Here is a 24,050-nt window from a genome sequence, read left to right as displayed (position 1 = left end):
CATATAGAGTGAATGGCTTGGTGACATCTGGCAGTCCCAGAGCTGGCGCCTGCAGTAGTGCTGTTTTAATTTGCACAAAAGCGGCTCTCTGTTCTGGGCCCCACTGTATTGGTGATTGTTCCATTCCTTTAGTGGCTTCATACAGGGGTTTTGCCATCAGTGCATAGTTAGGGATCCAAATTCTGCAAAATCCTGCTGCTCCCAAAAACTCTCTTATGGCTCTGCGGCTCTTTGGCTCAGGCAAGGAGCACACTGCTTCCTTTCTTTCAGCTCCCAATTCCCTCTTTCCCTGGGACACATGGAATCCTAGGTATTTCACTTTCTGCTGGCATATTTGGGCCTTTTTTCTGGAGACTTTGTATCCTGCATGCCACAACAGTTGTAATAGTTCTTTTGTTGCTGCCCAACATTCTTCATATGAGTCTGCTGCCAACATTAAATCATCTACATATTGCAGCAATACTCTTTTCCCAGGTATGGATGGGAATTGTTGCAGGTCTTGACTAAGGGCAGATCCAAACAAGGTTGGAGAGTTCTTCCATCCCTGAGCTAAGCGGCACCAACAGAATTGGCTTTTCCTTCCAGTTATCCCATCTTCCCATTGAAAGGCAAAAATCAGCTGACTTTTGGGTGCTGGTCTTATACAGAAAAAAGCATCTTTCAGGTCCAGAATGGTAAAGTGGGTTGCACTTGCAGGAATCAAGCCCATTAAAACATATGGATTTGGCACTACTGGATGTATAGTCACTGTGGCTTGGTTTACTAGCCTTAGATCCTGTACTGGCCTGTAATCATCAGTTCCTTGTTTACGAACAGGAAGTAGGGGCGTATTCCAAGGCGACTGACATGGTCGAATGATGTTGTGTTGCAGCAACCTGTCTAAATGTTTTTGGATTCCGATCACGGCTTCCCTTGGAATAGGATATTGTCTGACATGTATTGGTGTTACTCCTGGCTTTAGTTCTACTTCCACAGGAGCTATAAATCTTGCCATCCCTGGCGGGTTGTCTTCTGCCCATACTCCTGGTGTATTAAAAGCTTTCCAGGCTTCAGGATCCTCTTGTACTACATAGGTTTGGAAACATCTCCACTCCTCTTCTATAGGGCATTGCAGTGTCAATATCTTTGGGCAAGCTGGCATTTTATCAGGACCTCTAAAAATCACATTGGAAGTCCCATCAGTTTCAAAAGAAATTTGGGCTCTCATTTTAGAGAGTAAGTCTCTTCCCAGTAGGGGAACTGGGCATTCAGGTATGTACAAAAACTTGTGGGCAACTTGATGATTTGCAAGATTAAAAATTCTTTGTTGGAGCAATGGTTTTAGTTCTTTATAGCCAGTAGCTCCCACAACAGGAATCTTTTGATTTGTCTCAGGGGCAATCTTCTTTGTAACTACTGATCTATCTGCTCCAGTATCAATCAAAAAGGAAATCTCTTGACCTCCCACTTTAATTCCGACCATAGGTTCTGGGGGGGTCTTATTAGTGTTAGAACCCGGTCCCCTTCATTCATAGCTTTCCTCTATCTCTGCTCTGCCTATGAACTCATCCTGGTAGTTTTGATGGCTTGCCATGGGTGGTGGTGGAGGGGGAAAACTGTTGTCCTGATGATAGATGTTGTCAGAGATATGTCCTCTCATCCCTCTAGATCCTCTGGGTCCTCCACGTCCTCTTTTGTATGGACAATCCCTGAGCCAATGTCCAAAAGCCATGCATCCCATGCATTGATTAGGATCCACCCCACTTAATGGTCTTTGTCCTCTTCCCTTTACTCTTACTTCTGCTCCTGGGCGAAAAGTGACCCCCCTTCCTCTGGCTGCAGCTCCTCTCCCTCTCTGTGCTGTGTCCGTGCGTGCTCCAGTTAGGGCAGCAGCTAAAAGATCTGCTTTTTGCTTCATGCGTCTGTCTTTCTCTTTCCTCTCTTCTTGGTCTCTGTTTACAAAAACCTTTTGGGCTATCTCCAACAGCTGGGCTGTGTTCATCCCTGCAAAACCCTCTTGCTTTTGAAGTTTCCTTCTTATATCAGGGGCACTTTGGGTTACAAAAGCCACATTTATCATCTTTCTATTTTCTTCTAAATCAGGGTCACATGGGGTGTATTTTCTATATGCATCATACAGTCTTTCCAAAAATGCTCCTGGTGTTTCATCTGGCTTTTGCATCACCTCTGTGGGTTTTGTCATATTAACAGGACGGACTGCTCCTTTCCTTATTCCTGCTATTATACGTGCCTGGTAATCTTTTAAAAGCTGGAGTTGAGCATTATCATTTGGGTCCCAGTCTGGCTCTTCAAGAGGGAGTCTAGCTCTGATCCAAGCAGTTTCATCTGCAGTTCCTTCAGGAACTAAGGAGCGCACTATACTTTCAGCATTTGACATTATTCGTCTCCTTTCCTCAGTGCTAAACAAAGTCATTAAAAGCTGTTGACAGTCTCTCCAATTGGGATTATGTGTGGCCACAATAGAGGAAAACAAATCCATCATGGCTTGAGGCTTTTCTGTATAACTAGGGAAGCGTGTTTTCCAATTTAGCAAGTCACTAGTAGAAAAAGGTGTGTACACCATGACATTTCTAGTGACTACTTCTCCTTGGTTTTGTCCTGGGACAAGGTGTGTCACTTGCCTTAGGGGCATCAGAGCAGCTCCCTGGCCAGAGCTAGAAGAACTTATACTGGCTGAATCCTCTTCATCATCATTGTCATATTTTCTAAGTGCATATTTCTTTGGATCCTTTTTCTTTTTAGTTTTCTGTGGGACTGTGGAACTTGGCAACTCTGGTCTTTCCTGTTCTGCCTCTTCTTCCTCCTCTTTCTCCTCTATGGGCCCTTCTGGGGGTGGATCACTCCTTTCTTCTGGAATTGGATTACTCGGCTGGGGCAATACTTGAGGAGGGTCAAGCTGTACAGGAGGGAGAGCTGGAGGGGGGTTATTTGGAGTTTGATTGAGCCACCGAAAATATGGTGGGGGGTCAAGCAGCAGCTCCTGTCCTTCACTAGAGTCAGTAAAAATTGGTTTCTGAGTAGCTGCAAAAATTGGCTTCTGTGTAGCTAGCTGTGGCATTGATTTAGCTAGTAACAGCTTTGAAGACTTCTCAAGACATTTCTTCAACCAAGGGGGATTGCTTTTCACAACATTTCTCCAGCACTCTATATAGGGATATTGATCTAAAAGGCCATTGGTGCTATCAGTGATCTTGAAATAGACTCTCATTATAGTGTCCAAGCATAAGGTGCCCCCTGCTGGCCATCCAAGATGAAAACTTGGCCAAATAAATTCACAAAGTGTTTTCAATGTGCCTGGAAACAAAGGCTGTCCAAATTCCTGACTGAAACCTCTCTTGAAATTACGTAGCATGCACTCCAAAGGAGTTTCAGGCTTACTATTGCGACCTCCCATAGCCTCCCAAACTATTCAGACAGACAAGAAACAATAAGGAAAGGGTTTGATCAGTTGGTAAGGGGTCCAGCCTGATCGACACAATAAGGGTTAAAACAATCTCGCACCTTGTCACTGGCTTGTTCACCTGGAAATCAGCAGAGTTGCCCCTGCCCCAGCAAAACTGGACAGCATGAAACAAGTACCGCAGCAACCATTCACTCACCACAACAAACAGTCACAACACTCTACCTCCCCTCTCCCAGTTTACTTGTTTGCTCTCTTCTCTAGGGGCCTGGTTTCTGAGTTTTGGCAAAAGGCTTCTCTGGGCAGAACCTTTGCTACTGGCTCAGCAAACACAGAAAGTGGTTCCTTACTTTCACTCGCGTTCAGAAGTTCTGAACCGGTCAACGGGGCTCCCTTTTTCTTTGTGTACACCTATCTCAAAATTCCCTTTTCATACTCCACCTGCTCCTGTAGAGGCGCCTCTTTCCCCGATCTGTGTTTCCAATTCACGGCACTCCTGGCGTGGTCCTCTGTGGCTGAAGACTGTCCCCTGCGGTCAGCAAGGGATCCTATGTCGGCCCTTCCAAGCAAAAGGTTGGATGCGCGCAGAGCTTCGATGAAGACCCGTCACTGCCTCAGGAGACAGCTTCCTGCCGGCGAGGGAGGAAAAATCCTCCACCCTTCCAAATCTGCTTGTCAAAATCCGAGTCACGGCACCAAAAAACTGTTGTGGAAAACTGATAAAACACTGCAAGTTCTTCCACTTGACTCACAGCAAACCCGGTCTGACAGAATCAGAAAGGAGGGGACCAAAGATGAATTTGCAAAACACAGATTGTTTATTTTAGACAGCTGTCACTCTGGGAGGAATTCACATTCCAACAAAGATCCCAGAGCCCCGAATAAAGAAAAATGGCTCCTTTATATAGGATAGAAACAAAGAACTCTAGCTGGCATATCCCATTGGACATGGCAAAAGTTAAACATATAGGATTTTCGTACAATCAGGGTACAGATGCATGAATACATTAAAGGTACATTTTAGCCACATTCCATTAGCCTATTTGTCTTATCTGTCTTTGCCCCCCTTCTAGTCCTTGCGGAGATATCTCTTCTCCAGGATTCATGTCTCTCTGCTAACTTCAACTAACAACAATCTCCAGAACCTCGAGGTCAGAGCCTTGGGTCACTCTGAGCCCTTATGTCTTAAATCTTACTCTTTTGCCTGCATTCCTGGGCCTCTCAAATTCATTCCAATGCATGTACCTTTATTTCTACAAACTACATTTATATGCATACTAAATATGAAACTTTAAAAATCTTCTATCTCAGTATCTATGCAACCTCCGCTTGTGTTGCTTTAGCTTGGGAATTGGGGGCTGGCTTATGGAGGGGTTGAGCAAGGTCCTTTGGACTTCAGACTTTGCAAAAAGGTGTTAATGGATGTTTCTGACTGGATTCATCAATAAAGCTTCTTTTGTTTCAAATGAGTTTTATTTTTTGAGCACAGGACTGACTCTAGATCTCACATTGCAACTTCACGCTGATGCCACTTGTCTGAGAGATTGAGACTGTCCCATTGTGACCTCAGTCTGCTGCTCCTTACCTGAAAGATTGAGACAGGACTATTGTGATCTTACCCTGAGGTTCCTTGCCTGAAAGACTGAGATGGGACTATTATGACTTCAGGCTCATGCTCCTTACCTGAAGGATTGATACTGGCCCATTGTGACTTCAGTTTGATGCTGCTTGCCTGATACATTGAGACGGGACTATTGTGACTTAAGGCTGGTGCTCCTTACCTGTAGGAATGAGATGAGACTATTGTCACTTCAGACCTGGAGGATTGAAACTGGTCCATTACGACCTCAGGCTGACCCTCATTGCCTGAGAGATTGAGACAGGCGCAGTGTGACTTCAGGCTGATGCTCTTTGCCTGAGCAACTGTCATATTGCGACCTCAGGCTGACGCTCCTTTCCTGATAGATTGAGATAGGACTATTGTGACTTCAGGCTGATGTTTCTTTCCTGAAAGACTGGGAATGGCTCATTGTGACCTCAGACTGATTCTTGTTGCCTGAGAGATTGAGATGGGCCCATTGTGACTTCAGGCTGGTCCTCCTTACCTGAACGAATGAGACTGGCCCATTGCGATCTCAGACTGATGCTCCTTATCTGCAGAACTGACATTAACTCATTGTGACTTCAGGCTGATGTTCCTTCCCTGAAGGATTAAGATGGGTTTATAGACTTCAGGCAGGTGTTCCTTACTTGAAGGATTGAGACAGGACTATTATGATCCTTACCAGAAGCATTGAGACAGTCCTATTGTGATCTCACAATCATAGTTTAAGGAGAGATCTGAAACAGGACATGAAATCTGAATTGAAGACAGAATTAAGAGAAATCAAACTATCTAAGGAGGAAGTCACTAAAGAAATAAGTCAAGTTACCACAAGAATTGACAAATTGGAAGAAAAGTCTCAAATATTAGAAGAAAAATCTGCTTTTTTAATTCAACAACAGGAAATGCAACTGGATGCTAAAGCATTGGATGATTTAAAGCAAAGGGAAAACTTATTGAAAATAAGAGGACTAAAGGAAATCCAACATGAAAACCTCTATGAATATCTTGTTCCAGCGTTAGCTGATTATATGGAGATCCCCTATCAGGATTTCATTAATGATGTCAACAAAACTTCAGGATTAACTCTCAGATTGCAAAAGACAAAAGCCTCCCCAGGGACATTGTTATTTCTCTTGTGAGGAAAACAATACGGGATGAACTTTTATTATTGAGCTATGAAAGCCCTTTGGAAATAGAAGGTTGTGCGATAAAAATCTTTAAAGACATCCTGAAAAGAGTTCTTCAAAAAAGGGGGAATTATAAATTCATAACAATGAACCTGAATAAATATAAAATTCTTTATAAATGGGAAAAGCTGGAGGGAATCTCAGTAAAGTGGAACCAAAAATGGTTCAAACTGAACACGGTTCAAAAAGCGAAAGATTTCTGGATTAAATATGGCAAGAGGATTGAAAATGGACCTGGAAGAAGAAATGAAAAAAAGAAGTGATGATATAGAGCAAAACAATGAACAAAATGGGAATCTAAACGATTACATGGAACCAGGACAGATTGACAGTGAAGAAGATGAACAGGACGTTAATCCAAATCTAGAGGAAGAAATAAAAGATGATGATGAGAGGAATGTGATAGAGGAGAGACCGAATAGAAAAGGAGTTAAAGGTAAATATGATAATATTAGACCTAATAAAGGGAAAAAGAAGGGAAACTAGAAACCCCAACAAATAGCCAAATCTGAATATGGACATTTTATCATGGGATATAAAAGGAGTAAACTCACCTATAAAGAGAAAGAAAATATATCACTATTTAGGGAAACTTAAGAAAGATGTTGTCTGTTTACAAGAAACCCACATAAGGCAAAAGGATATTAGATTATTAAAGAACAAGAAATTAGGGAATCAACAAAAAAGAAAAAGGGGATTGTGATGTATGTAAAAGAGACGATTATAGCAAAGGAAGTGTTCAATGATGTAAATGGCCATTATCTTGGGGTTGAAGTGAACCTTCAGGGCAAAAAAGTATTATTGTTTGGAATATACAGCCCCCAGGGAAAAAAAGATCAATTTTTCAATTAATATATAATTTGATGACAGACTTAGATTACACAGAAATAATAATGATGGGGGACTGGGACGCTGTAATGAACCCTTTACTGGACAGATCTTGTAGTAAAGCCAGGAAAAAGAACCAAGGAAAACTCCCCATGTCCTTTTTTAAACTGATGGACAACCCAAAACTAGTAGATGTTTGGGGACATCTCTATTTGGGGCAAAGATTACACCTTTTTCTGACAGACATAAGACTTTTTCTAGGATTGACTTTCTTTTAGCTACTAAAACATTAGCTGTGCAAATTTTGGAAATGGAAATGTTACCAAAATCCTATAACCATGAAAGTTAAGAAAACTAAAATGTCATTTAATTGGTCACTGAATGAAAAACTATTACAATTTCCTAAAAAGTTAGAGAAAGCAAAATAGACTCTTAAATGGTATTTTGAAGAAAACGTGGAGAGAGACAATGATCATAAAACAAATTGGGAAGCGTTGAAAGCCGCGTTAAGAGGTTTTTTTTTAATAAAACTTAATGTGGAATACAAGAGAAAAAGCCAAGAAAAGACTCAGAAAATTCAAGAAGAGCTGAAGGAGAAGGAAGAGGCTCTCCAAAAAACCCCAACTGATGTAAAGACAAAGAAAGAGATTAACTCCTACAAAAACAACTCTCTATTATGCTAATTGAAGAGATGGAGAACAAGCTTAAACATCTCAAATTAAATAATTTCCAACAGTCTAATAAACCGGGGAAGTGGTTAGCTCATAAAGTTAGGGAAAAGAAAGAAAGGAAGATGATAACGAAGATTCAAGTTGTTAAGAGGATGGTCACAGAACAAAGCAAAATAAAAAAGGCTCATCATAAATGATATGGGAAATTGTATAACCAAGAGGAAGAAGATTTGGACAAAATGAATTCCTATTTACAAAACACTGAATGACCCAGAAAAACTACAGAACAAAGAAACCTTTTGAACCAACCAATAACTGCGACCGAAGTCCTAAACGCTATTAAATGCAGTAAACCAGGCAGTGCTCCTGGTCCAGACGGTTTCCCTGCCTTGTACTATAAGACATTTCAGTTAGAACTAATCGATCCACTAAGAAACATGATGAACAGTATAAGAGAAAACACTTTTCCACCAACCTGGAAAGAGGCGGTAATTCCCTTGATACCCAAAGACGAAAGAGACCCAACACAACTAAAGAACTATAGGGCGATTTCTCTACTCAATAATGACTATAAGCTGTATGCAAGTATCTTGGCAGAGAGAATTAAAGAAATAGTACCATTAGTGATACATAGCAATCAAAGAGGGTTCATCCTCAAAAGATATATTAAACATAACATTAGGCATTTTGGAGTTTTGATTGAGTATCACGAAATTAATATCGATAAGAAATTGGCTGCCCTTTTTTGATATTGAAAAGGGTTTTGATAACGTTTCATGGAATTTGTTATTTGGTGTTATGCAAAAGTTGGAAATGGGGGATAGGATTTTAAGTTGGGTACAAGCCATATATCAATAACAACATGCAAGACTTAATGTGAATGGAGAGAGATCTGAAATGATAAACATCTACAAAGGTACCAGGCAGGGATGGCCTTTGTCTCTTTACTTTTTGTGCTGATTATTGAAGTGCTGTTACAAAATGTAAGAATAACTTGAAAATTAAAGGATTAAAGATTAAAGGAACTGAACACTAAACCCGAGCATTTGCGGATGACCTTATTGTAACTATTAGTAATCCCATTAATGACTCCAAAGAACTAATAAAGGTATTCAAGGATTTTGAATTAATTTCAGGACTAAAATTAAATAAAGATAAAACAATGATACTAACTAAAAATATGACGATATCGGAAGTAAAAGAGTTAGAATCAATTGCAGGTTTTAACTCAAGTAAAAGAACTAAATATCTCGGAATTTGGGTTTCAAGTAAAAACTCTGATTTATTCCCAAATAACTATGAAAGATTGTGATCCAGTGTTAAAAAGGCTTTAGGAAATTGGAAAAACTTGTATCTATCACTGTTGGGAAGAATTGCTGTGGTCAAAATGAATATATTGCCAAGATTTCTTTCTTTATTTCAATCTATCCCAATTATTGTAAATGAAAAGCCATTTGTAGAATGGCAAAAGGCCTTGTCTAAGTTTATCTGGAAGGGTAAGAAAGCAAGAGTGAAAATGAAATACCTTCAGGGTTCAAGAGAGAGACTTGCCATGCCAAATCTCAAAGTATATTAGGATGCAGCCTGTCTGTCGTAGTTAAAAGATTGGATCATTCTAAAAGAGGAGGATTTATTACATCTGGAAAGCGTGAATTTGAGATTTGTCTGGCACTTCTACCTACTTTATGACAAGGATAAAGTAAACCGGGACTTTAATAATCACATTGTGAGACACGCTCTACTCAGAACTTGGAAAGAATACAAAAACTAATATGTCCTAAAATCCCTGTTTGGGCATCTGCCCATGAAGCCCTTTTTAAATATCACCCTAAGAAAGAGAGTTGGGTTATATATGAAGTTTTGATGGTGATAAATAATAATGGAAATGAGATAAAGACATGGGAAAACCTTACTGAAGAAGGGTATCAAATATCGTGGTTCTTTTGCAGACAGCTAAGCGAACCATTTCTTATGGACAAAACCAGTATGAGATTGGTAAAGTAGGTTCTGAGTTAGAGCGGGAGTTAATGCTAAAGAAAGATGCCTTATTGTCAAGACTGTATAAACGTATTCTTGAAATGTGTATTGAAGAAGAAGATGCAAAGACAGTATGATTAAGTGGTCCCAAAATTTTGGTTTTTCTATTGATTTGGACCAATGGGAATATAAGTGGATAAAGCGACTGAAATATACCTGTAGCCAGAACCTTAGAGAAAACTATTGTAAAGTCTACTTCCGATGGTACCTAACTCCGCTTAAGATCAGCAAAATGTATACTAATTGTCCCAACCTGTGTTGGAAATGTGGGAAAGAGCAAGGCTCAATCTCTCACATGCGGTGGACTTGTCGGGAAGCATGTAAACCTTGGACATCAATCTTCTTTGAAGTCAAGAAAATAACTGCCATAACTCTGAAGTTCTCACCTGAAGTTTTTGTGTTAAATATAATTGATCTTGATTTAGAGAGTAAATATGGTAAAATGTTATTTTATATGTTATCAGCGGCAAGAATAGTCTGCGCCCAGAAATGGAAGCTGAAAGAAATGCCTATTAAGGAGGACTGGATGCTCAAGTTATTAGACGCGATGGAGATGGACAAACTCTAGAGAGAAATCAGGAATGGATCCAAGAATGTATATAAAGAAGATTGGAAAGACATTATGCTCTTTCTCCAAAAAGAATGGGGGGAAATGATGTTCTGGGTATAGATTAAGTTGAAGTGGAAGTGAAGGTTTTGTTTCTCAAGGTGATAACAGCTGACAGAATGTATATGTGTATATTGGTTAACCCCAATGATATGTAATTTAGATGTCAACTTGAAAGTAGTTAACAACAACAACAACAATAAAAGAATTGGTGCTTAGGTGATGCCTATCTACTGACTGTATGAAGTAAAGCTGTAGTAACTGAAGCATGATTGACTGAATTGAATAAGATCTGGAAATTGTTGTGTGTTTATCTTCTTACAGTAGCCACCAAAATCTCTCATGCAGTGAACTTCAAGGTGGAAGTTTTATAAAAATTGGCATTGTGGACTGATTTTCAATGACCCCGCTTTGATGTCTTACTAAACATTTGTAGAGCCCTAAGCACCTTAACTGAGACTTTCTTTAGTCTCCAGTCCAAGCAGACGCCAGTTCATCCCTTGTTTACCTTCAGCAGTATTCCCCAAACATTCTTGAGCTCTTCACATCAGATTACAAGATGATAAAAATTTACACATGATTGTGGAATGATCCAGCCTGAAATTTGATACCACTGGGATTGTGAGTGGATGGAAACACCCACATGTTTTATGTCAAGCTGAGAATTTAAAGGCAAGACTTTCTTTTAAAAACGAACATATAAGATTAATTAATCATCATTCAGAAAGTTATCTTTTAGAAAATTATGATGTTTTAAATACCCATGCTGTTAATACCCTTGCCTGAGTTTCAGCATGAAATAGCTAAAATGTAGAGTATAATGGAAAGCTATAATTGATAGAATTGATTTAGAGGGTACGCCGCTTCCGGCTTCGTTTGTGAGGCGTTTCTGAGCGTCCAGGAGACTAAGAGTAGTTTGGATGCAGTTTAGAAGCGGTTTAGTCATCGTTAGGCACAAATCCTTGAACTGTTTGCGTAATGACTGGGCTCCAGTCAATGGAGGTCTTCTTCAGGCAGAAAAGGGAGGTTTATGCAAATGCAGAATGACATCACTGCTACGGAAGGCTCTCTTGACCAATCAGAGAGCAAGATGAAGGTTCTTCTGGAAGCTTCCGTGAGAAGGAGATATAAGGACTGAGAGACCAAGAGACAGTTGGGGGAATTGTGTCGGTTGGAGATCGAGAGAGAGAGTTAAAGAGCGGATCTTGGAAGTTAGTCTCAGAATTGGACGCTTGGGTTTATTTCTTTCTTTAATAGCTTGTATGAATTGAATATTATATACTTACAAATATTGTACCTGCAAGATTCTTAATACCTTGTGTGACTTATATTTCAGTTATATTTTGTTATTTATAGTAAATACCTCCATGGAGTATCTACTACTCAATGCTCCTCTTACATGTGTCTTGGATCGGTTGATGTTTGGGAAGATCAGTAAAGAAGTAGAAATAAGGTTCCTTAACTGGTCCCAGTGTAGGTTAAGGGAAGTCCTTTTATGATTCACTGGATGATGGCGGCGGGATTTCAGGAATTTAAGGGTCTGCTGGGCTAAGAGCCATAATTTCTAAATGTCTAATTAACAATTTGTAATCCACTCAGATAGCCTTTTGGCTGAAGAGAGGCATATAAAACTATTATTATTATTATTATTATTATTATTATTATTATTATTATTATTATTTCAGGACCGCAGTTTGGCTGCTTGGACCAACGGAGATCATCAAAGTGAGTCAGTTGGAAAAGCCCATCTCACTCCAGAAAATAAAGGTACTTGAGGAGTTTGCACTCTACGTCTTTCTGTAATAATAGCTACAAAACTGATAATAGCATTTGGGACATTTAGTCTTTTAAAACAAATATGGGAGATTTAAATGCTGCTTTAAAACCTCTTTCCATCTGCCAGCTTTGCGCTGGTTTTGGGGGGAAATGAGAAAGTGTTGGGAGGGAGGGACTGCCAACAGAATTAGGAGATGCATTGCAGGCTATGGACAATTTGTGGCAAAGAAAGGTCCAAAACACACGGCAGCAATAGTTTGAGAGCGCTTTAACTGTCCTGGCCCAGTGCTAGGGAATCCTGGGAAATGGAGTTTATTGTGGCCCCAGAGCTCTCTGACAGAGAAGGCTCAATGTCTCACAAAACTACATTTCCCAGAATTCCCTAGCACTGAGCCAGGGCAGTTAAAGCGGTCTCAGATTGGATTATTGCTATAGTGTGTTTTGGACTTAGGTGACCCTTGGCAAGTCACACTCTCTCAGCCTCAGAGGATGGCAGTGGCAACCACTCTCTGAAGAAACCTGCCAAGGAAACTCCATGATAAGGTTGCCATATGTTGGAAACGACTTGAAGACAAAAATGAAGAATAGGAAAAAAGTGCAATTATTTCTCAGGTTGTACATGGGAACAGGAGGCAGAATGAAGAAGAGGAGGAGCTTCTGCCTCTCTATTTAGATCTGTGTTGGGAAGAGAGAGTGAGGAGGAGAGACAGACAGAAAAGAAGGAAGGAAAGAAAGAAAGTGTGGGGAGTGGAGAGGAAGCAGAGGGACAAGGCCTGGAAGTGGTAGGCTTCACTGGTGCGCTGAGGCCTCTAACTGCCAAGCAACTGCCAAGGCCATTTTGTCTTCCGGCAGCCATTTTGTTCTGCTTGTGACTGTGGGGAATAATGTTCCAGAACCTTCTCTGAGGCCTCAGTTGAACAGAGGCCTCTCTTTCTCTCCTGAGGCTCCAGAGAGAGAAGGAGGCCAGGCTCCTTGGGCCAAAAGGGAGGAAGTCTGTCTCTTTGTGGGTCTTTTCTGAGAGGGTTTTCTTATTACACAGTTCTGCTCCTTCTGGGGAACATGGGTTTTAAAGGGGGTCAGAAATGGGGAGGATAGTTTTAATACAAGCCTTATTCTTCTTCTTCACAAGCATTGGGCTTTGGCTTCTAAGAGGAGGCTTGTCCCCAAAAAAGGCCAAAAGTGGCTCCTTTGGGAGGTTTTAAAAGTCTCCCCAGTTTCCTTATTAATAGATTTTCAGGGAAAAAGGAAGGAGACAGACCAGAATAACTCATATTACCAAGAATGAAACAAACAAACGTACAAACAAACAACAACAAAAATAAGGATTAGAGACTAAAAGAAACTACTTTTTTTAAAGGAAAACCATTATTAGGAGGGTAAAAACAAGACTTTGGTGCTTCTGCTATTTTAAAGCTGACTCAGGCTGTATCTGCACTGCAGAAATAATCCAGTTCTAAAGTGTGTTAACTCTCCTGTTTCCATCCTATGGAATCCTGGGATTTGTAGTTTGTTTTGGCATGAGAGCTCTCTGGCAGAGAAGGCTATGTGTCCAAAGGTAAAATCCCAGGATTCCATAGCATTGAGCGGTTAAAGTGGTATGAAAGTGCCTTATTTCTAAGTGCGGATGCAGCCTTCTTGGGAAAGGGGCTGATGCTGGGGAAAAGCACTGGGGACCTCTGAAGGTTTCAGCAGATGAATTATTTATTTATGATGCCCTCATTTCACATCTAGCTTTGGGGACATAACCAGGGCCCTCTCCAATTCCCCATCCCCTAACCCCCCCCCCCCCACTTGAATAAGGCATGGAGTATCTGTTGTGTAGGGGAGCTGTAGTGAATCTATGCTATGTCCAGGGGGCTTTGTTTGGTGCAGAGGGAGGAAGGTGATGCCCACCTGTGCATCGGCCCAAAGGAGACTTATGTCACCTGCGTATGTCACCAGCAGGATGCTGTTCTCTGTGTCTTTGAGTGCTGCAGGGTTTCTTGCCAAGTCAATCCTAATCCAGGTCCCTTTTCTCAGGAACTCCATCTCAGCCTCCTTGTACACGGCTTTGGGGCCTCTCTTGCTGGAAGTGACCAAGTGCAGGGCCACCAGGACCCCCTTCCCACCTGATGGCCGACACAGAGGCCAAGCCGAGGGAGCTGGGCTCCAACAGAAAGAGGCTGCTGAAGTACAACTCTTTGGTAAGTTACCATCCTGATTATTACTTTCATCTATGTCTGGACTGGCTCATGAAAGCAAGCGGGAAACATACTGTCCCAGTTTGGCAGAGGGAATCCTGATTAATCCTCTGTAACCTGATTTTTTTCAGGGACTTTGAAAATGTCCTATTTTATTCTCTTCCTCCCACTTTCCCCCTTGTTTTCAGGTCAGTTCAGTTGCTGCAAAATGTGTTCCAAGTTCAAAAGAGTGTGCATTTGATTCGCTCAAAAGAGGGGAGAGGGGAGGAAAGAAGGGCGCAGGGTCTTGCCCTTGCCAGGAGTCGGAGGCAAAAGCCAACTTTTGCACCCTTCCTCGCGTGTGTGATCTTTATCATTAACAACTTGGGCCATCTTGATCCCCTTCTGGTGTTGCTTAGCCACATGTGTCTTCCTTTCCCAGTCTGTGAAATGCTGGGGGAGATGGAAAAATATCTCTGTACCTAAATTGAGGGTAGGCCAAGTGGTCCTCAAGTTTGAGTACTCCCTAAACTGTTTTTTAAAATTTGCCTCTGAAATTAGGTGATATATGGCTAAATGTACTTTAACTCATACATGTTGTGATAGTCAGTATCCTAATCAATCAATAATATTCCAGAAATGGCCTACATTATATTGTTTATCATAGTATATATTATTTTGAAAGGATTCGAGACAAACTGGATCTCAAAGGCTGTAGCTTTTTCTTGCTTGCAGAATTTGAAGTTTATTTCCTGGACTGAATTCTGAAGTGTTGAAATAATATTTGCAATGCACCATGTGCTTTCTTCCCCTTTTGTTTAGTCATTTTCTGGATGAGGGCTATTTTCTGTTGCAGGTGACCTTTGCGGATGTGGCGATATATTTCACCGAGGAGGAATGGAAGCTGTTGACGAAGAAGCAGAAACTTATGTACAGTTCTGTAATGATGGAGAATTATGACAATGTGGCCTCTGTGGGTAAGGAACCTGAATCCATTGCCCTTCCTGTGAAGAATGAGGGCCCTTTCATAATTTACTGTCAGAGCGTTGTGATTCCACTTTAGAATTATAGAACCAAAGAGTTGAAACAGACCACAAGGACCATCCGGTTCAGTTCTCTGCCATGCAGGAATAAACATTTAAAGCACCCCAAAGAGATGGCCATCCACCCTCTGTTTAAAGACCTCCAAAGAAAGAGACTTCACCATACTCTGAGGGACTATATTCCACTGTTGAAGAGCTCTTACTGTCAGGAAGTTCCTCCTAAAGTTTAAGTGGAATCTCTTGTCCCTGTGGCTTGCATCCATTGTTCCATGTCCTTTTCTCTGGAGTAGCAGAAAGCAAGCTTGCTTCATCCTGAATATGACATCTCTTCAAATATTTGAACAGGGCTGTCATATCCACTCTTAACCTTCTCTTCTCCAAGCTAAACATACCCAGCTCCCTAAGTCGTTCCTCAGAGAGCATGGTTTCCAGACTGTTCACCATTTTGGTTTCCTTCCTCTGGACATGCTCCAGTTTCTCCACATCTGTTTGAATTGTGGTGTCCAGAACTGGACACAGGATTATTGCAAGAGAGCCCTGACCAACAAAGAATAGAGTGGCACTATTACTTCCCTTGATGTTGACACTATACTATTGATACAGCCTAGGATCACATTGGCCTTTTTAGCTGCTGCATAACAATGTTGACACATGTTCAACTTGTGCAGTACTATGATTCCTAGTTCCCTTTCACACGTAATTTAATTGTCATAACAACTTCCTGTGGAATCTTGGAATTTCTAATTTTAGTGAGGCACTATTGTTCTCCACTTCGTAAGGATTCTAAATCTCCAATCCTAAATTGCCAGTTCTGGAATTTTGTGGGAAGGAGCCATGGAGATTAATGCTTTTTGCCCCTAAATGGTCCTCAGCCCATTCCTGAGCAAGTTTCCTGGCTTTTGTGGCCCCTCTTCCAGCCTTTTGAGGCTCTGGAGAGGCTTTGTGGGAAAAGGACTTCCCTTGCCCCTGCAATGGATCAGAGAGGGTACAACAGTGGCAAAATGGCCCCACCTCCGCTCTGAGATCTCCTGGGGCCCAATATGCCCTCCCCCCAAACCCCAACAGTAATCCATCCCAGTCTTGGAGATGTCTTAAAGTCTCCCATCTTTCTAACCAACATAATTGTGAGGGCAGTTGCTCTTCATCTCCAAGCGGTCTTAGATGAAACAGATTATCTAGACCCATTTAAGGTGGACCCTGGCACTTGACCCGCACTAATATCAAAAACCAGGTACCACACCCCTTGTTCTGCCTTTCCTAATGCATTAGTTGTATATTGATGGCCCTGCCTTTCTCAAGAAATGAGCCTCAAAGTGTCCCTTTTATGCATCACACTATGTGGGTGTGTGTCTGTGATCGAGCGATGGAGGCAATGTGAAAAACAGAAAGGCAGGGAAGAGATGCTGAAGGAGAAAAGGTAAAGCAGTGCAGATGGGCAAGAGGGAAGGTTGGAGAGTGGAGGGAGAAACGGAAGGGGATCCGGCCTCTGGGAGCCAGGAGGGGAAGGCAGGAGCAAAGCCAGGATTGCATAGCTCTGTACGGAGAGGCAGGGACCTCTGGGAACGGCAAGGAGAGGGGTCTTGGGGATTGGGAGGCAGCCACCAACCGGACAGATAATAATAATAGGTTTTATTTGTATTTACCTGTATAATAGCCACAAAACAATAATAGCATCCAATTTACACACAGTAAAAAAACAAGTTGCTTAAAACTCAGTTCGGGACAAATAAAAACATCGTATAAAATGCACAATTGCGATCAGAAGTGGGATTTTTCCTTAAGTTCTTTAGAAGAGGTCGGGTGGGTAAGCCTGCCGGAAGGGATCAGTCTTAAGTGCTTTCTTGAAAGCATCCAAAGTGGTGATAAGACAGATCTCCTCCGGCAAGTTGTTCCATAACTTGGGGGCCATGGCTGTGTATGCTCTGTGAGAAGTTGTTCATAGCCTGACCTTTGGGTAATCTAATAAAGTCTTCCCAGATGTTCTGAGAATGCGGGGCGGATTGTGTAGGGAGAGGCCTTCCCTCCGTGGTTGATTCCAGAGGCCCTTTGTCACTCAAAATGCTGGAGTCTGGGGAGGAGACCCACAAGTGCTATGCTTTTAGGGGAATTTCATACTTAGCTCAAAGGAGAGATTGAGGCAACAGTGACCTCAGGATTCATCCCAACTATACCAGGCCCAGAAGCACACAGAACTCCAGAGGCATTTCAAATAGGTTTTTGTGTTTTATTTAGGGGGAATAGCAAAATACACACACACACACAAATATACACATATAGGTGTTCACGCACATACACAAGAATTGGGTAACAAAGGTGTGAGGCTTTGCTAATGGTAATACGTTACCTAGATCGATCTTGATCCCAATTGCTCAGGGTCCAGAAAGGGGAGAGAAGTCAGTAACTGCTATAGCAAGTGGGGCTGGCGAGTGTAGTGAGGTGTTTAGTAATGTAAACCAATGGAGTGTAAGTCTGCAACTGGACTGACGCTGAAGAACAGCCAGTTGGGGCTGAGATTTATACTGAAATTGTTGCTTGGGGGCAGAAACCGAGCATTCGAAAAGGTTTAAATTGCTTTAGGATGTTTCCTGGGAGGGGAAAGAATTATATGAAACTGAAATAAATGCAATGGGTGCTTGGTGGAAATACTTCATCCAAACAGGATTGTCCCACCGGCTCTCAGGTCCTTCTTGGCTCTAAATTCTGGTCCCATTCACAAGCCAATACATAGCACAGTCTGAAGGCGACACTCCTGGAGCTCAACAATAACATAGCAGAGTACAGAAGCAAATCAACAGATATAGGTATTGGCAATGCACTAACCACTATCCACACTTAAAAATAACTCACAGACACAGTTGATTTCCTCCAGGTCCTTGGAGGTTCTTTAGCTTGAGTTGCAATAGAAAACAAATATGTACCAGCTCTCCTCTCTGACTTCCATCAACTTCACAATCTCTTCTACACTCATCTCCAATCCGCATGTGAGCTGTATACTGTATTGGTTGTGAGGCATCTCCTGGGGCCACACAGCATGAAGCATCTTCTGCAGTTAGCTTGCATCATGCCATCTGCTCTGACTCAACACTCTATGGCAGTCTCACAGGAAATGATGCCACTTTTCAATTAAAATAGTTTTACATATATTTAATGGAATATTTTTCAACGACCTGACTATCTCCTTCCACTGATTTCCTCATGGCAGTTCCCCTTCAATCACTTCTTTGGTAGCTCCTATGAGTAAGAATACAGTCATTATATGGATTTGGGGGCATCTAGAACAGGGTCAGGCTCAGGTCATTCACACCAACTTTATTAATTTAATATCAAATAGGGAGGTGTGAAAGGGGGGGCTAAATGTTGGGGTAACCCTTTCCTCTCTTAACACTAAGATTCAGTCTTGTCTGTCATTGTGCTCCTTTACAGAAGAATTTGTCAGTCACGAGAAAGACCACACAAGAAAGAAGTCACATAAATGCCAGCATTGTGGGAAATATTTTGCTTACATGTCAGTCCTAGTCATTCATCAAAGATTCCACACAGGAGAGAAGCCATACAAATGCCAGCATTGTGGGAAAGGTTTTTCTTTAAAGGCACACCTAGTGACACATCAGAGAGTCCACACAGGAGAGAAGCCATACAAATGCCAGCATTGTGGGAAAGGTTTTTCTTCAAAGTCATACCTATTGGCACATGCAAGTTGCCACACAGGAGAGAACCCAAACAAATGTCAGCATTGTGGGAAATGTTTTTCTTGGAAGTCAGCCCTGGTGATGCATCAGAGAGTCCACACAGGAGAGAAGCCATACAAATGCCGGCATTGTGGGAAATGTTTTTCTTCGAAGTCAGTCCAAGTGATCCATCAGAGAGTCCACACAGGAGAGAAGCCATACAAATGCCAGCATTGTGGGAAATATTTTTCTTCGAAGTCAGTCCAAGTGATCCATCAGAGAGTCCACACAGGAGAGAAGCCATACAAATGCCAGCATTGTGGGAAAGGTTTTTCTTTAAAGGCACACCTAGTGATACATCAGAGAGTCCACACAGGAGAGAAGCCATACAAATGCCAGCATTGTGGGAAAGGTTTTTCTTCAAAGTCATACCTATTGGCACATGCAAGTTGCCACACAGGAGAGAACCCAAACAAATGTCAGCATTGTGGGAAATGTTTTTCTTGGAAGTCAGCCCTGGTGATGCATCAGAGAGTCCACACAGGAGAGAAGCCATACAAATGCCGGCATTGTGGGAAATGTTTTTCTTCGAAGTCAGACCTAGTGAGACATCAGAGAGTCCACACAGGAGAGAAGCCATACAAATGCCAGCATTGTGAGAAATGTTTTTCTTCAAAGTCAAACCTAGTGAAACATCAGAGAGTCCACACAGGAGAGAAGCCATACAAATGCCAGCATTGTGAGAAATGTTTTTCTTCAAAGGCACACCTAGTGATACATCGAAGAGTCCACACAGGAGAGAAGCCATACAAATGCCAGCATTGTGAGAAATGTTTTTCTTCAAAGTCATACCTATTGTCACATCAGAGAGTCCACACAGGAGAGAACCCAAACAAATGCCAGCATTGTGGGAGATGTTTTTCTAGTAAGTCAAGCCTAGTGAGACATCAGAGAGTCCACACAGGAGAGAAGCCATACAAATGCCAGCATTGTGGGAAATGTTTTTCTCGGAGGTCAGACCTAGTGACACATCAGAGAGTCCACACAGGAGAGAAGCCATACAAATGCCAGCATTGTGGGAGATGTTTTTCTGATAAGTCAAGCCTAGTGAGACATCACAGAGTCCACACAGGAAAGAAGCCACACAGATCCCAGAAATGAACTAACATTATATTTGTCAATAAGCAATACAAAGAATATATTTTAAATCCTGTGGTGATAAGGAAAAGCCCTTGTGATTTTGTGTGTTAGGTTTGTGTGTCCATATGTCTGTTTATGTTTTTCAGTTATCTTTTGTTGAGTTGAGGTTTTAATTGCTATTATTATAGATTATTGCTTTAGTTTATAAATTTGAGTGGGGATTATGGGTGGTGGAATAGGTTAGTTAAACAGAGGGGTGGGATTGGCTGCAGCTGGTTAGAACAGTTATGGGAATTATAGCATTTGGAATGTGTGGGATGTTGGCTGAAGAAAGTTCGGGACAGGCATTAACAGAAAGGGCTATTTTCTGGGAATGACAAAGGGGGCCTTGTTACCTGTGTGGCACAGAATGTGAGAATTGGAGGGGGGCTAGGTTTGGAAGAGGGTGATGTTTTAGGTTTTGGGGTTTTAATATATTGTTTGGCTTGGGGAGGGCAGCTCTGATTTAAACGCTGAATTTCTGATTATGTGTTTGCAATAAAGTTTTTGTTGTTTCAACACACTGGACTCATTGGTGTACAGAAATTCTGCATTTGCACAAAATGTACCCTTTCTTCTCTTCGTAGCCCTCAGCTCCTTTCCCAGCCATAAAAACAGAGGCAAACACACATACACACATATATACTCAGAGAGACAGAGCTATATGTACAAAGGAGAGCCTTCCCAGCCTTTCCCTCCTTAGTCCAGCTCTGCAGCTTGGGCTCCATTCCGGAAGGAAGGAAAAAAGGCCGTAGTCCTTCCCTTCTTCTAAAGGCCAACAGTGGAATAAACAGCAGCAGCAGCAGCAGCAGCAGCAGCAAAGGCCTTATGATCCCTGCGCATGCTGAAGAGGGTCCTTGGGGGCATCTGTGCATGCACACTCTCAGCCCCTGATGCTGCTCTGAGGGAGGGAAGTGGGGAGAGCCCGCATTCATTTGGGGGAACCTCCCTGTTCTGGGACCATGCTGAAAGGGCTTTGGACCCCCTTGAAGCGATGTATGTAAAAAGAGGAGAAGGAAGGAATAAAGGAATGAAAGTGCCAAGGGAAGAGAAGCATAAAAGGACTGCTGAAGTTGGGGGGGGGGGGGGGCGGATATGGGACCTGTTTCAGGCGCCTTCCTCCCGGAACCCATTATGAGAGCCTTCCACAGCTCACATTGATGCTTTAAATGACTATTTCACAGATAATATCTCTCAGATAAGAGCCAAATTGGAAATCAGCATTATTGTGGAGGCTATAAGTGAGGTGTCCATGAGTAAGATCATACTGGATCAATTTGAATCTGAGTACTGAGGACATGAACAAGCTCCTTGTAAGTGTGAAGAGGAGAACTTGTCCTCCCGACCCTTGCCCTTTTTATATCACCTGAGATATATCATATATGCATCTCTTAGTTAGGGCTATTTTCCATCATGCTTAAAAGAAGCGGCACTACGGCCGTTTATGGAAAAGCCCTCCCTAGATCCCTTGGAGATGAACAATTACAGACCGGTCTCCCATCTTCCATTTCTAACCAACATAATTTTGAGGGCAGTTGCTCTTCATCTCCAAGCGGTCTTGGATGAAACAGATTATCTGGACCCATTTCAAACTGGCCTCAGGATGGGATACGGAGTCGAAACTGTTATGGTTGCCTTAGTAAATGATCTTTGCTTCAAGGTGGGATGTAACATACCATACTTTAAGCTGTATTATTATGCAGCTTGTCTCAAATGGTTAGAAGAATGGTTCAAATAAGAAAACAAGAATTTATTGAATATAGAAAAAGCTAACCTGAATATTGGTATCCATGCATATATGTGGTATACAAAACCAAAATATAATAATGCTTTTAACCATCATGTTATAAGAAGATCATTGCTAAAAGTATGGTATAAAATGAGACATCAATTTTGGGGGTCATTGCAAGAAGCCTATTACAATAGAACAAAGGACAAAGATACTCCATGGCTAAGATATGGAGATTTAATAAACAAAACACCAGAAGGAAAATACAATATGAAATCTATGGAAGAAGTTAACGAAAGAGGAAACATGAAGGATTGGTTTTTATACAACTAATTAAACAATCGTTTTAAGGCAGATAATAAAGCTCTTGAGTTAACGATGGATAACAATGAAATAGATAAAATTATGATGGACCAAAAAGGTAAACACATATCCAAATGTTATAAACTATTAAGAGAAAGAGATCTAGAAGATGAAATTATTAAACACAGCATGGTAAGATGGGCACGTGATATAAATAAATCTATAACTATAGAGGAACGGGAAAATCATGGAAAGGAACAAATAAACAGGGCCAAGTGGGAATGGGGCCTTTGTGAAGGTGGGGAACTGACCTTCCTGGTGCTGGTCCTCCAGGTGAGCAATGCATTGGGCAAGGAGTCCCTCTCGCTCATCGCCTGCAGCCTCTGGTTCCGCTGGAGGCAGGGCCTCTTCTCCAGCATCACCTGGAACAACGAACCAGAACAATGGACAACAATAGATAGATGTGTGCATATATGTATATATGTGGAGGCATCTCTATCTAAGTGCACTCAGACTTATACCTTAATCTGAACACCTAGTGGCTGCAGAAATGAGCTCCAGTGCCTGAAGGCAACTCATAACCGTTGCAAGTCTCTAAACATAAATCTTGCATAGAACATGTCTTTGCATACATAACCATAGATATCTGTCTGAACGTGTGCATCTTCACACACACGTACTTACATACATATGTGTATGTATATATAATTATATTTTATATATACATAAATGTGTGTGTATATATATATATATATCATATATGTATATATATTAACTCTGTGTGTGTGTGTGTGTGTGTGTGTGTGTGTATACATATATATACAGTATATATTCATAAGCCAACCTTTAGGGTGATGGGGTGTACCCCCATTGTCTTCCTCCTCCGGGCGAGGTGGACTCCGCATGGCCGCCCTGTGTCGCCTCCCCAGGTGTTCTGTGCGGAGGAAAGAGGAACAGGAGACACAAGTGCAGAAATGAGCTCAGGTGCCTCAAGACAACCAATCATAGCACCCCAGTACAGGAAATGTCAACAACCAAGACTCACCCACAGTGGCATTGAGGTCCAATATAGGACCCCCAGCCAGCATCCAGAGATGCCACATCTCATCAAAAACTGGAGGTTTGTGTCATGGTGCGCAGCTGTTGCCATGCTCGCGCATGGCAAGATAGAAGGCTGTCCTCATCACCTTCACTTTGGAGGCCACCTGCTTCTGTGACCTCTCAGACCCCTTCTCCTCATCTTCCTGGCAATCTTTGAGTAGATTGCCCTCTTAGGGTGGGATGTGGACCCCATTATGAGGTCCAGGTCCACATTCCTTTCTAGACAGTGATAGAGGTACAGGACCTCCCCATCTGTCCAGCGATTCCACTCTCTGGGCATTGTCTCTGGGCAGAGTAAAGCAAAGCACACTACCAATACTCCCAGCCTTAGGACCCAAAACTCACCTCAGGAGTTTGGGCCTGTGAGGGTCAACCTTTCTACTGTGGCAGGTGTTTGGGACTTTTGTTATCCCACCACTGCCACCAAAATATGTGTGAGGCACACCAAAGATTTTAAACTATAGGTAGCGTTGCTGTTTTTAACCTCACCATGAGTAGGGTTGCCATAACCCTCCTGCCGGCGGGACATTCCGGTTCTTCACCACTAGGGGGCGTCCCTGCACGGTTTCCTCCTTGACTCCCGGTCTGTTGCCAATCTGGTGACTTTCACACCAAAATGGGTACTTTTCAAAGCCTTTGGTGTAATTTTGGTGCTTGGTTTTAATGGCAATTTTGAGAGTTGAAATAAGTTCCAATTATTTTTATTCAATTAGGGCTACGGTTTATTGCCATATTAACATTACAGGGACTTTTCAG

General features: G+C 42.0%; 1 protein-coding gene across 1 annotated transcript in view; it reads left to right on the top strand.

Moving 5' to 3' along the window:
- Positions 1 to 14,122: 14,122 nt before the first annotated feature.
- Positions 14,123 to 24,050, top strand: part of LOC149276492 (uncharacterized) — a 34,241-nt gene continuing 24,313 nt past the window's right edge. The window contains exons 1-4 of the mRNA XM_089503604.1: positions 14,123 to 14,295; positions 15,128 to 15,248; positions 18,738 to 18,881; positions 18,915 to 20,089. Of these exons, the coding sequence (XP_089359730.1) occupies positions 14,224 to 14,295; positions 15,128 to 15,248; positions 18,738 to 18,881; positions 18,915 to 20,089 (1,512 nt within the window). The 5' untranslated portion in view covers positions 14,123 to 14,223. The remainder of the gene's footprint in view (positions 14,296 to 15,127; positions 15,249 to 18,737; positions 18,882 to 18,914; positions 20,090 to 24,050) is intronic.

This window comes from Sceloporus occidentalis, unplaced genomic scaffold (genome assembly GCF_023333645.1).
Source record: "Sceloporus occidentalis isolate IW3139 unplaced genomic scaffold, rSceOcc1.0.p SCAF_237, whole genome shotgun sequence".
NCBI lineage: Eukaryota > Metazoa > Chordata > Lepidosauria > Squamata > Phrynosomatidae > Sceloporus > Sceloporus occidentalis.
This window is presented reverse-complemented; position numbering and strand designations above follow the sequence as displayed.